At 40.1% G+C, this 14279-nt stretch overlaps 1 protein-coding gene across 20 annotated transcripts in view; it reads left to right on the top strand.

The window, feature by feature from the left end:
* Window positions 1–14279, top strand: part of MAST4 (microtubule associated serine/threonine kinase family member 4) — a 565494-nt gene that overhangs the window by 498774 nt on the left and 52441 nt on the right. For all 20 annotated transcript variants that reach the window (XM_023257117.2, XM_045061519.1, XM_045061476.1 and 17 more), the window contains 5 exons: window positions 745–902; window positions 2902–2977; window positions 4951–5160; window positions 9553–9654; window positions 12277–12409. In XM_023257117.2, coding sequence (XP_023112885.2) covers window positions 745–902; window positions 2902–2977; window positions 4951–5160; window positions 9553–9654; window positions 12277–12409 — 679 coding nt within the window. The remainder of the gene's footprint in view (window positions 1–744; window positions 903–2901; window positions 2978–4950; window positions 5161–9552; window positions 9655–12276; window positions 12410–14279) is intronic.

Genomic DNA, 14279 nt, shown 5'->3' on the forward strand with positions numbered 1-14279 from the left:
TAACTATTCACTTTTTCTACATTACGTTGTCCTCATAACTATTGAGTGACGTTCTTCAAAAAGCAAATCTATATGCAAGGGACTAAAAAAACTCACCACTACTGAAGCTACTTTAAAATGTTTGTTTTGTAACAAAAAAACGTGTCAGCCAGAGAAAAAAGGGCAGAGAAATCTGATTTTTAAAACAATGACATTGGTGAGAAAAGTACATGCTTCATCTCTTCCCCTTTTTACGCAGGGCACATATTGATGTGTCAGAGGGCAGCATGCTTTGTAAAGGAAGGTCTCTCGTTACTTTATTTGTGATCACACATCCTAACATTCATTTTATGTTACTCACCTGAAAGTCACAGTGTTTGATTGTGAGTAGCGGTAGGAGCGAGGTACCATACTCAGTTGAGAACTAATCTGTCATTTCATGCGCCCAGGTTCTCTGGTTGTCACTTTCTTTCAGTGGCTTTGAGTAGATCCTGCCCCTTTTCAGAGCCTGAGTTTCCTACAAGAGAGGAAGCTATCTTCTGGGAAATGGTCTTATAGACAGCTGAGATGAAATATAGAAGGCATTTTGACCTCTCAGAGAAAGCAGCAAGGGTACACATTTAGACACTAATTATTATAGTTCTAACATGAAAAGGCAATAGTATGAAATGGTGATGTCCCTCCCCTAGGTTCACTGCTTTGCTCGCAGATTCACTTGTCTTTCTTTCTGAGGTGGTCTCCTAACCTCACTGTGGTTTCTCGTAGTCCTCCTCTTCCTCCCAGGAGAAGCTGCATCAGTTACCATACCAACCAACGCCAGATGAATTGCACTTCCTGTCAAAACATTTTTGTACTACTGAAAGCATTGCCACGGAAAACAGATGCAGGAACACCCCCATGCGCCCCCGTTCCCGAAGTCTGAGGTGTGTGGACCTGATTGAAAAATGTTACTTAACTGGATTATCTCTTTTTAACCATTTCTAGGGAAGCCTTTGGGTGGTCCCATTCATCTCAGTGTTAATTGATTTGTGAACTTCTCTAAATAGAGAGTGATTTTCCCATCTCTACGTGATGTTGTTAATTACCACTGAAAGGCATCTTACTGTTTTTCTTTCAATTTCTCTCAATTTGCTAATTGCTATAGTAGCAGTAATCATGATGGACCAAAGGGACCTCCTATAAAGCCTTCTTGCCATTGGAAATTCCAAGACAATCTAATTGTGGTATAGGAGCACTTAATGCTCTTATTTTAGGAGAGTTAAGCTTGGCTAAAAAGGAAGGACAGCAAAAATAGAAGGATTTTCGTTCAGATTCCACATTATAAAAGTTCACCCCTAGTTTTCATTTTTTCTTCACATCATGAGTTTTACTTTTTTCCAGGATCATGAATGCATTGTTAGGAGTTTGTCTCCCTTGAATTTTGACATTTGGTATCTCTTACAGTTTTGTTTTTTAGGAAGCAGACTCTAAAACAGATTTGTGTTCAGGATGCTTAGTAGGGAGTGCTCAGGATTTATACTTGTAGAAAGAAGGCAAGCAAGCAAAATGGGGCAGAGGCAAATGAAGCCGTCACACAGCTGACTCCACAGGGGACTCCGGGGTTGGCATGACCTGTCAGAGTTGTGCTTCTGGGCCAAGTGGCCTTTTTTTTTTTTTTTTTTTTTTATCCCTACCTCAGTCCCTGGGTGCAGCACCCTGGCAAGGACGTGGCTTGGATGGGGTGGCTGCATCTGAGGCCATCTTTGAAGGGACTGATGGCTGAAGGCTTCTACAGTCCCAGCAGCCGGGTGACAGGTCCTTCTCTGCCGGACGCTCAAGGCAGTTTGTCTCCACGGTGTGATATCTTGACGCTAGAGTCGGAATACTTTCCTGTTTAAGATTTTATTATGAAAATAGTTTGTCAGGTGTTCAGTTGAACATCTGAGTTTCCTGAGGAGGGTTTTCCCCTTTGTATTTTTTTCAAAGTAAGCTCTACACCCAACATGGGGTTCTAATTCAAAATCCTAAAACCAAGAGTCCTATGCTTTATTGACCAAGCCGGCCAGGTACCCTCCCCCCGCTTTGTAGTTTTTTTTATTTAGCATCATAAACTGATACTAAATGTAGCCACGCTGAATAATTTGGGAATGAGTTATTATTTTGAGTTAGGTAATAAAAGACCAATTTTACGAATTCATTTAAAGACGTTGTATTTTACCACATGGGTGCCCATTTTATGGTTTTATGAAAGGAGCTCCTTGGGTATCTGGTGCAGGCTATGTTCTCCCTGGAATGTAAATACTCGCACTGACGTTGCACAACCGTATACCACGAGGAACAAACACGAACTGCTATTGAAATAATGAAAGCGCACAACAGTTCTCTGCCTCTCTTTCATATTGTCCAAAGTGCTTACCTCAGCATCCCAAATAGGTATTTGCTAGGCCAGAAAATGGATTTCAGTGGCGACACCTGTGCCACAGAAGACTCTGAGACCTTTTCAGTGGTACACGGCAGAGCTCAGGTGTACAATAAAAGTGTGAAATTACCCTGTTCGTTGTGTCCTAGATGTTGCTGTTCATAATGATCCTATTTTGTTTTATATTGCAATTCATTAATTGGTTTCCAGAACGACACAAATGCATCCTACATACAGAATATAAGCTCAATTTAAGAACGTTTCTGAACTAGTTTTGCATTGTAGCTGTAATTATTTTGTGGCATTCCATTTCTTAGGCTTCCTTTCTGAAATCCTCTCCAGGGTGTCACCCTGTGTGGGTATGTATGTACGTACTAATGACTGATTCTGTAGTTTATCGCCTAATATACTTCTCTTACGAAGGTTGTATAGTCCTTTTGATCCAACCAATTGTTTATAAATAAAAAGCTTATTTTCATTTCATGCTGAGGCAAGTTTAAAAGGGTAATTTGCTTTGCTTGCAGCCCCGGACGTTCTCCCGCCTGCTGTGACCATGAAATAATTATGATGAACCATGTCTACAAAGAAAGGTTCCCAAAGGTAATGAATTGAATCGAAGATGCCTAGCATCAACGAACAGGCAACCTGGGTGTAGCATGTGTAAGGTGGTTTTGTTACGGGAAGCAATGGTCCAGTCTAGTAGTAACGAGCTGGGCTTGTGTAAAACAGCACCATAGCTTCTGAAAAAGGTAAAATCACTCAACATTTTTTAAAAATGGCTGAGGACTAGCCATATTTGCTGTGTGAGCTGCCTCTAAAATGAATCCTGCTGCTTGTCCCACCCACTGGGTGGGCCTGATGAGGCACCCCAGGGAGAATGAGCCTCTAGACCCTCATGTTCCCTCTGCCCTAATCTGGGCCCCGTTCCTGAATCCTCAGGCAGCAACTGTTTTACTTCGTTAGAAACCTATAGAGTAGTATGTGGTGACTGTCTTTTGTTTTGTTTGCTTGTTTTTGAGAGGAGAGAGAGAGAGAGAGAGAGAGAGAGAGAGAGAGAGAGAATATTCCAAGCATGCTCCACGCTGTCAGCCCAGAGCTCTTGTAGGGCTTGAGCCCACGAACCGTGGGATCATGACCTGAACCAAAATGGAGTCGGACGTTTAACTGACTGAGCCATGGAGGCGCCCCAACCTCATTTGTCTTTTCTGGGACTTCCTATCTCTTGAGCAAGTTGATGTCTTCCCCTATTAATTTAGAAGGGAGGGTACAGTTGCAGTGTTCCCCACTGGGCTTGCAAAAGGAATTCGAATTGAGCCAGGGAGGACTTGTCGAAGAGTTGTTGCCAGACGTCCTGGCTGCAAAAGCCTGCTGTTGGATAGTTCCTGTCACCTAGTATCCACGGCCTTTGCCCTAGTATTCCTGCACATTTGGGAGAAGACTGTCTTTCCATTGTGTTCCTGTTCCTCCCCCACTACTTGTGTAGCCCCAGGCAAGAAAACGAAAGGAAATCTCTGGTTTCATAAATCAGTAGCAAAATGCTTATTATTTGCAATGAACCCGACATTGATGTCATTGATTAAAGCTGTCTTAGCTATTAATTACATGTCACTTGTTCACCGGGGAAATAGGTCCTGACTCAGGTAGTTAATGCTAGTTAGGATTTTAGAAGGGGAGCAGGAGGCCAAGAGAAACCCCCGCCCCCTCATAGACAATATAAGCAAAGGATACTGATTAGGCAGTAGGGCGTCACAGAATGAAATGAAAATTGGAAAGGAAATTTTCTATTGATGTTACCTAGGGAATCTCCTTGGCTTTTTACATGTGATACAGCTTTTTGAGAGAAGGATAAGGATAATATAAGATGTTTGTTCCTGGTACATTATAACCTAGTGAACAAAACAACTCTTGCCTATCCTGTGGAATTCTAGCAGCAGTCTGAGTTTTGAATAGGTAAAAACATAACCTGATATTTTTGAGCATCCATCTGAAAGAAATAGCCCAAGATCTAAAACGAAAGCATGTCAATTCACGGTATTGTTTGACTTGCAGAAGCCTTTATAGACCATCTTATATTTGATAGGACAGAAAAAATAATTATCACCCTAGGGTAGTCAGTTTCCCTTGTATACCTCAAATCTTTCTTCCATGTAATGAGGCTGCTGTTGCTGCTTTAAAAAAAAATAGATTTATTTTTTCACAACAGTTTTAGGATCACATCAGAATTGAACAGAAAGTACCAAGAATTCCTGTATACTCTGGTGTCCCCCCCAGCCCCCTCCCCGACATTCACACCCTCCTCCCTTCAGCATCCCTCACCCGTTAAGAGTCGATGAACCTGCAGTGACACATCATCATCACCCAGAGTCCATAGTTAACATTAAGGTTCACTCACGGTGGTGCGTATTATGTGGGTTTTGACAAGTATGTAATGATGTTATGTATATACACCAGTAGTTTCTAGAAACTAACAATTTGTGGAGGTGTCTGAAGATGCTCACTAAACGTGATGATTGAATTGTCCACTTGTGTGTTTTGTCGTCTTACATCTGTGTGTGCGTGTCTTCTCTAAATAGGCCACGGCTCAGATGGAAGAACGTCTGAAGGAAATTATCACCAGCTACTCTCCTGACCACGTTCTTCCTCTAGCAGATGGAGTGCTCAGTTTCACTCACCATCAGATTATTGAACTGGCTCGAGATTGCTTGGATAAATCCCACCAGGGTCTCATCACCTCCCGATACTTCCTTGAATTACAACACAAATTAGATAAATTGCTGCAAGAGGTATGAACCACCATATAAAGTTTTCGGATTTGTTTTGCTTTTCCCCTGAAAAAAGAAAAACTTCATGAGTGCATTTGCTTACACACTGTAACCATGAGATAGAGTTCATATTCCAGGGAAGCAAAGAAGAAAAAACTGATTGCTACTTGCTATAAATTGATTCTCATCATCATTTATAGTAGTAACAGAAAGTTAATGTAATAACCTTTACAGGAACCTTGGGACCCAACAATCTATGGCTCTGGGATAAGTGGATTGTAAGGGATTTTCAGGCAGTGATTTTCCCCCCACCCCCACCCATAAAGTTATAAATTGCCTGAGTGCATGTGCGTTATTTGATGATGCTATCTAGTTCTAATATCTGGAAAAGCTAAATGGAAAATTGCTGGCTCCTTCCAGGCCATGTGTCCTATTAATTAACCTGCACGTGGTATTGGGTAGTAAATGGCAACTTAAATTCTCATTAGTGTCAGTTCCTCTTCTAACAAAATATCCAATTTCCAAAAGACAGATAAACACAGGTACCTGTCTAGGTCTAATACTTGAATGCGTAGCTCCTGATAACACCCAGGGCAGGAAGGAATGTGTATGGTAGAATGGAATTAATGCGTATACTGCTCTTGTGACTGAAATTGATCAGCCACAGCCTACAAGTAAAACCTATTTCGTCTCTATATTTAGATATATTGTATTTCTCTACCCCATAGGGCATAAGTTATGCCCATGTCAGCAAAAACCATAGATTGTTTTTCTAAGCATGAATATGTAAATAATTGCATGGAACTGGAAGAAAATATTAGCATCCTAGTTTTCTAGAAATTCATCTGTATTGGCCCGTACTGAATTGAGTTCTGGCAAGATGAGCAGATGCCTTTGTGACTAGAAGTCACTATTTTTCTTTCCCATCCAGACATCCCAACAGAGTTTTCTGTGCTCTGTGCCCATTTCTCATATTTCACCCTATTGTAGTTCATTAAGGCAGTGTTTCTCAGAGTGTTTTAGGGGGCTGAATACCTTGTTTTTGTTTTTCATTGTTAATTTCCACTTTGTCTTGCACTAATTCTCCAATGAATTAAAATGAAAATAAATTTATAGGAACATGCATTTGGGTGTGCAAGAAATGTTCAAAATGTAAGAGCTGCTAAATGCTTGCACTCAATTATTGTACCCGTGTCATCACAGATTGGTAATAGCTCAGGGACCAGTCCCAGCAGAGGTGTCTGTGTGAGCAGGGATTTTGTCTGTTTTGTTCATCTAGTGTGGTGTCTAGCATATAGAAGAACTCTTGAATGAATGGCTTCTGACCTCCCCTCATTTAACTCACTGAAGTCCACTGTCCTCCTTACTGTCTTGTCCTCTGGACATTTTACTGAAACAGTTCTCTTTTACTGGAATATTATTATATTCAGCAATATTAATATCTTCCTTTTCTCTCTTCATAACACCCCTCCTTTTCAATTCTTCTTCTGTTGTTGTTGTTTATTTATTTTGAGAGAGAGTAAGGAAGGGGCACAGGGAGGGTGAGGGAATCCCAAGCAGGCTCCATACTGTCAGCACAGAGACCGACATGGGGCTCGAACCCACAAACCATGAGATCATCACCTCAGATTTCACCTGACCCGAAATCAAAAGTCAGAAGCTCAACCTACTGAGCCACCCAAGAGCCCCAAGATATTTTTAGTGCTTGTGTTTTTTCTCTGCTTCTTCCAAGAGCTCTTCCTCTAACTTGTGTTTTCTGAAAGTTAGTTTTCCCATCATCTGATTTGTGGCCCACTGCTCCTCCCTCTGTTCTGGTGGTCTTGTTGGCTCTCTTAGATTAAAGACCGATGTACTCTAATGGCTTCCTGTTTCTATCTCCCGACCAGCAGCTCTTAGCTTTCAGATTCATGTGTCTGCCTGGCTAATGAGTATCTTTCCACGTGGACAGTTCACTGAGACCATAGTCCTGACTCCCAAATTCTTAATTCTCTGTGGCTGTAAGAACATTTGTCTAATAACATTCCTCACTGGCTCCTTTCTGCCTATGAGTAAAAACCCTAAGATGGCAGGCACATTGACCATAGTGCAGTTTCATGCTCTGTTTTGGGTTTTCCAAGAGGGCTCTTTGAAGAACATGGATCACATCCCAATCGTCTTCAACCCCCTGGTACCTAGCACTGTGGCTGATACTTGCTTCCTCAGTAATTATGGAAGGAAGGGAAGGAGGGAAGGAGAAAGAAGATATGTATATATGCATGTCAAAATGCTTGATTTATTACAATTTATTGTCAAATAATTCACTTCTGCTGTTCCTTTTAATCAAACAGCTCCCCCCAAAAAGGCTAGGAATGCAATGCATATTACTTGCTATGAGAATATCTTGAAAATGATATTTGTTAAATGGTGGGTTTTGAAACAGAAGAGGCAGATAAGAGAGTAACTCTGTAGTCAGTCTCTGTGAGATGCTCCTTCCTTAATTCCACAGTTCTGTCCCAGGATGTTACCATAATTACTAATTTAGTCCTGTTTTTTTTGTTTGTTTTTTTGTTTTTTTTTGTTTTTTTCCTTCAGAGGCTTTCCCTGAAAGGGATAGAATCAATATCCAAAGCTGTTTACATTGAAATCCTGCCACCCCCTTCCCCCCCAACACACACATTTAATTTTGTTTCTGTCTAATAGACCTGGCAGATTGTTTCATGGCAATTACAAAAAGAAAATTTTGGGTTTCAAAAATCATCTGAATATGCCATATAGCATAATATAATTGTTGATATTTAGAGAAATTTGTCTTTTGAGCAGAGAAACGTGTTTACTTGTGGTATGAAGAGCATTGTTGGGTTGTCTTATTTATCTTCACGGAGAAACATTTTCTTCAGTCCTTGTGTGAAAATTAAAACTATCTTCAGAATGACATTGACAGTGTCCTTTCAGAGTTTGGAGCTAAAGAGTCACAGGGAAACTTGTGCCTTTCAGATGGAGTCCTTATTGTGGGAATTTCCTTTACCTTCCACAGGATGCAATTGTTGTTAGTTCCCAGCTGTGACTTTGTGTGCCTGGTATCTCCTGGCCACTTTCCCCATTGTCAGTCTTTTGTAGACCCAGGCAAGGTCCCCCTGTGGTTTTGAGCAGTTTGATTTAACTGATGGCTTTTTAAAGTCCTGAGGTCTAGGTCTGTTCCAGATGAAATGCTTGATGTCTCCATTTGTTTTCTCACTTAGGTGTATTTAGCCAAAGAAAATAATATCCATAGGAAACTATAACCTACTTTCAAATATGGGTCTTAGTATTTTTTGTAGCGGCCAATACTTAAAATATAAACACAGGGTATCCATTAGTGTTGGTGCTTGCTCTTGGCAGCCTGGAAATTTTCTTCTCATGCTGTGTGATTTTGTTTGGTGTTGTCTTGACAGAATTCCTCCCTCCCCAATAATGTTAGCATATAAAATATTATTTGAGTTAATATAATCCATTGTATGTTCTGGCTTTGGTTATAACTGATAATTCTTAGAAGTAAGAAGTAGGAATGAACTGATTATTTTTAGTTTAAAAACATTTTTTTAATGTTTATTCTTGAGAGAGAGCACGAGTGAGCGCGAGTGGCGGGGGCGAGGGGGGGGGGGTGGGCAGAGAGAGAGGGAGACGCAGAATCCGAAGCAGGCTCCAGGCTCTGAGCTGTCAGCACAGAGTCTGACGTGGGGCTCGAACTCGTCAACCACAAGATCATGACCTGAGCCGAAGTCAGATGCTCAATGAACTGAGCCACCCAGGCACACGGTAACATAAAATTTAAAAAGATTTAAAGTCAAATTTTACTGAGTTGAGTGCCTAGGTATAATTTATTCAATATGCGAAATCAAATTGGTATGAATATATCCACGTATAAACGTTATCTTCCTCACATTTGAAATCAGCAGTGCACACTTCTTACAGGTCGTAAAATAACAAATTTGTAGGCTAATCATGGTGCACGTGTAAAATATATTTCATGACTGTGTTAAACGTCCAGGATAACAAAACCAGCCCTTCACTGTGTTAGCCATTTCATAGCTAAAGTTGCTATATCTGGTAAATCAAGGTCCCTTATCAGCCTCCCACTCCACTTGTATCATGTACTTAATGCATCATAATCTCTTAATCTTTCCATCATTCATGGTTCACATTAGGAGTTTTAACATTTGATTTTTAACACCGAATAGATCAAAGTTATGCAATTGAAATTTAGCTAATAGAGCCATTTTGTAGGTAAAGAATTTTAACGGTGTCCATTTATGAAGAGATAATGTCCGCTTATCTGTCTGTGAAAGGTATTTTCTAAATCACTTAATTTTCAGAGATTTGTAATTATCTAATTAGCGTGCTTTGCTGATTTCCTTTTCCACTGAATAGAGCAACTCTGTATCATCTTTCTTGTAGGCTCATGATCGTTCAGAAAGTGGAGAATTGGCATTTATTAAACAACTGGTTCGAAAGATCCTAATTGTTATTGCCCGCCCAGCTCGATTATTAGAGTGTCTGGTAAGTTGCCCCTAGATGTGACTCCATTATTTACTGTTAACTGTGGGAAAGCAGTGACCATCAGAAACTTTCAGTTTCTTTGGCTTCAAAGACCAGAGTTAAATGGAAAGAGTCAGCAGGAACTACAACTTGTGAATGTTTATGAGGACATCCTGATGTGATTTTTGTTTTCTGGTTTTAAGTCAGAGATCTAGGATTTGTGCTGTATTCAGTGATAATCACATCACATTCTGGTCAAACGTGAAAGATAATCATGAACTAATGTGCTTGTTAACCTTAGCATAGATACTAGGTGACAGTTAATTTAAAACACTTTGAGCCTTACTTTTTTGGTGTTGGCAAGATGCAGAGAAAGGGACACCAGCAATATGATATATAATAATCTATAGTTATTATCATCTGTTTTTAAAATGCGGCATGTTAGAAATAAATGCTAGGCAGCAACCAGCTTGGGCAAGTACCCCAGCGTCTCATACAGACCTCAAGAAGTGAGACTTTCAGAGATTGGTTCATTTTGTCAATCATTTTCCTATTTAAAAATTTTTGTTTTATGTAACTCTGGTTGAAATTTCAGTCCACACTGTGAACACACATGAAGCTTTGAGCCTGAGAATAGTTTTAAGGGGCTTAGCACTGTATCAACACTCACTTTTAAGTTCTGCTAGTCACTAAAGTATTTGCAACACTTCAGAAATATTTGTACCCCGTGCAGTACAGCTTTGCGGTATTACACATGCACACACATACGTATAGGGTGGGATTGCTAGGGTTTTGCCCTTATTTTGATTAAAATTCGTAGCTTTTTTGTAATAGTCGAATGTTCACTGCCCCCTAAAAAATATACCAGTGCATTGAGAGTCACGGGAGAAGGGAAATCTTGAGGAGACAGGGCGGGGCATGGTGGAATAGGTCTTTCCATCAGTGGCCAGGACCCTTAGAACCACAGAATCAAAAGCACCATTTGGCTTTGTCTCTGGAAGGATAAAGAGGGAAAAAATACTCTGGATGCTTCTGGGAGGAGAACTGTGTGACTGGCAAATGCCAGCAAAAGGAAGTCTGATTTTGTACTGTGTCCCATTGTACTTTTTGAATTATGCACCACATGCGTGGACTTCCTGCATTTGTTTCATTTGAGGGAAAATGCCACTTAGCATTCTAACCTGTTTCTCTGGACAACAGCAGATACGCGAATAGACAGTCTTGCCTTAAAAGAGGAAGTGAATTTTTTCAGTCATCGCTCCATACCAGAAGAGAAAAAGTAAAAGTATAGCCTCTCAAAGATAGAAACGAGTGAGCTCAGAAGTAGAATTGAAAATGTTGCTGTTTTCAACACTATTTGAAGCTCTGTTGAAACTGGAGCTTTAGAGTTTTAGGGAACATTGCCCAACCACTGGTCTTAAACCTACTGTTTCAGGCTTGTGCTGTGTATCATTGTAAGTTTACAGAAAGGGCACTGAGTGTATACGCTCCTTTGGCTTTACTCTCTTTACAGCGAGCTTTCTTTATACATAATCTTTAGAAACCCTTGAGTAATTCAGGTGAAATGCTGATATTCTAAAGTTGCCTATTTGGGGCATTAATCAAAATGGGTAACATCCTGGGGGGATAACATTTAGGAAATACAACTGAAAGTAGCAACTGTCATTTAAATCCGTAAACATAATTGTTTACGACACATAAACCCATGGCATCCATCTAGAGTGATGGAATCCTAAAGATTTTTATTACATCCTAAAAGTAACAGCCAAAGGGAGTAAAAGACGTGAGTAAAATGTGCTACCAAATTTTTAAAATAGGCACTGGTAATCGAAAACATTAATTTCATATTTTTCTTTCTTCATCTTCACATTATGGGAGTATTAACTTTAGGATATACTGACGAAATGGTAATACTGAGATTTAAAAAAATATTTTTGGATACCTCTGTACTAATGGAGTTTCCTGCAAAACGTTTGAGAATATATATTCTAGCATTACTCCTTTTGTGGCTGTTTATGGAGAAGGAGAAACTGAATCTTCTGGATGAGATTTCTGGATTTTATTTTATTTTATTTATTTTACTTTTTTAGTTTTACTTTTTTAATTTATTTATTTTGAGAGACAAAGAGAGCAAGAGGGGGAGGAGCAGAGAGAGAAGAGAGAGAATTCCATGCAGGCTCTGTGATGTTAGCGCAGAGCCCGATGCAGGGCTTGACCTTACGAACCTCGAAATCATGATCTGAGCTAAAATCAAGAGTTGAACGCTCAGCCCACTGAGCCACCCAGGCGCCCCCTGGATTTTAAAGTTCTACTCAAAAAGCATAATTAAAATGTTAGACTTGTTCATTTTCAATGAGATGGATTTCTTAAATGGAGCATATACAGAACCTCCAAAGTTACATTACGAGGAATTTGGAAGTGGTCGTTCTGTGAGTTACCAAGGACTTAAATGTACTGCCTCAGAATATGGAAGGCTTCAAATACAAGGTGAGAATTATATACTTTTTAAAATCATTTGCTTCCTTTCTGCACAAACCACAGCCATGTATATCCAGCAAATGTTACTGTGAAAGGAATTGATGCATTAAAACCTCAGAGAATTTTGGCTCAAGTTAGTTTCCATCTGTGTTTGTCTTCTGCTAGGAATTTGATCCTGAAGAATTTTACTACCTGTTGGAAGCAGCCGAAGGCCATGCCAAAGAAGGACAGGGTATTAAAACTGACATTCCCAGGTACATCATTAGCCAGCTGGGGCTCAATAAGGATCCTTTGGAAGGTGAGTCCCTGGGTTGGGCTGGCCTTTTACTTGCCTACGCTCTGTGACTTCATACAGGAACTTAGCAGCTCTTTACTTTTGCCACAAGAAAAGGTGAACATGACCTATTTTGTGTTGTACCTGCGGTATAGGGATAGGCCTTGAAATCCTAGAGGCCTGTCAGCCTGACAATGCCAGAGTGTCCTGAAAGGGTTTTGGTTTCAGCTTTCTCTGTTTTTTCTCCAGCAAAGCTCCGTTGGGTTCTCCTCAAGTGCACTTGTACTTTTGAAGATGTTGCTAAAGAAATTAATTATAATTAAATTAAAAGTGACATTTAAAGGAATTGGGGAGTAATGCAACTGATGATAGATATAGATCGGGCGCAGTGGTGGTAGATCTGTTTTTGCATGTAACAAAAAAAAATTACGAAAAAAATGATAATATACAGGAATGTCCGTGGGGGGGAAATGTTTTTTAAAGCGTATGAAAGCATTTCTGGTCGGTTCAGATGAAAAAATACATCTGATGCTATTAAATACACACAAGACTAGGGGCGCCTGGGTGGCGCAGTCGGTTAAGCGTCCGACTTCAGCCAGGTCACGATCTCGCGGTCCGTGAGTTCGAGCCCCGCGTCAGGCTCTGGGCTGATGGCTCAGAGCCTGGAGCCTGTTTCCGATTCTGTGTCTCCCTCTCTCTCTGCCCCTCCCCCATTCATGCTCTGTCTCTCTCTGTCCCAAAAATAAATAAACGTTGAAAAAAAAATTTTAATACACACAAAACTAAGCACCCTGTTAGCGGTTCTTTAAAAAATCTAATACTGGTAAATGACCCCCCCCACCCCGGCCCCAGTCCCCTACCTTTTCCTACTCGTTACTGTCGGGGTGGTCATTTAAAACACTTGAGTTACATACTGCCTAAAAAGAGTCAAAAACAATCATAGACTCCTCTATTCAAAATTGTCTTCCTGGTTCATTAAATTGAATTTGCAAACAGTGTTTATCTTGCTAAATTGTTTGTAATGATGGTGACTGTTGGCACAGATATTTTCCCATCTAAAGCCAGGGAACCTGCTGCTCTCTGCCCTGCTCTCCTATTTCCCCTGCTTTGTTTGCTCTTACGGCCATCCGATCTTTGCTTCCAGTGAAATGATGCATGCATTACTGGGAGATAATGCCAGATAAATTTATACTGTACTGAAAGCAATACCACAACAGATTCATCACTTATCAGAGACTGGTGGCTGCTTTTCTGAAAAGTTCCCTGGGGAGAGATTTTTCCCCATGGCTTTTAAATTACCATCTTTACCTTTTTGAATCATGAGTCTTCAGAAATGGTTTAAATCAATGAAATAAAAAGGGCAGATGTTTAATGGTATTTAGATGAGTTTTAAAAATCTCTTCAGGCATTACAAAATGATGCCTTAGCTTCCTGCTTCAAAAGCTGACTCTTGGTTCCATTCCATTACTACCCACTGCTTGCAAATAATATGTATTTCTCAGATAATAGTTATTTAGCAGAAATCCTATTTAAAACAGAACCATCTTTTAATTTGTTTTTTTATGAAAATAATTGGAGTGGGGAGGCTGTCAAAGTATATTATAGTGACTGTTCACGCTGATAGAGTTAAGGTGGTTTCAGCCCTTGAATTGTAGAGCGAGTGAGCACTTCACAGTTTTCTTACCTGGAGGGAAATGACACTGTAGGCTGAACTTCGGTAGGTGAATAATCTGAGGCCCATTTGTGTACCTTTATAGAGAATCTAAATAAATTTTAATAGTGATCTTGGACCAGTTTTATGTTTAGTAATGCAAATTTATCACTGAGAGTTGTGTTTTTAACTCTTGACACTTGGTTTTCTTGATTCAGATCTGAGGATCATTTTTAACCGATT

This window comes from Felis catus, chromosome A1 (genome assembly GCF_018350175.1).
Source record: "Felis catus isolate Fca126 chromosome A1, F.catus_Fca126_mat1.0, whole genome shotgun sequence".
NCBI lineage: Eukaryota > Metazoa > Chordata > Mammalia > Carnivora > Felidae > Felis > Felis catus.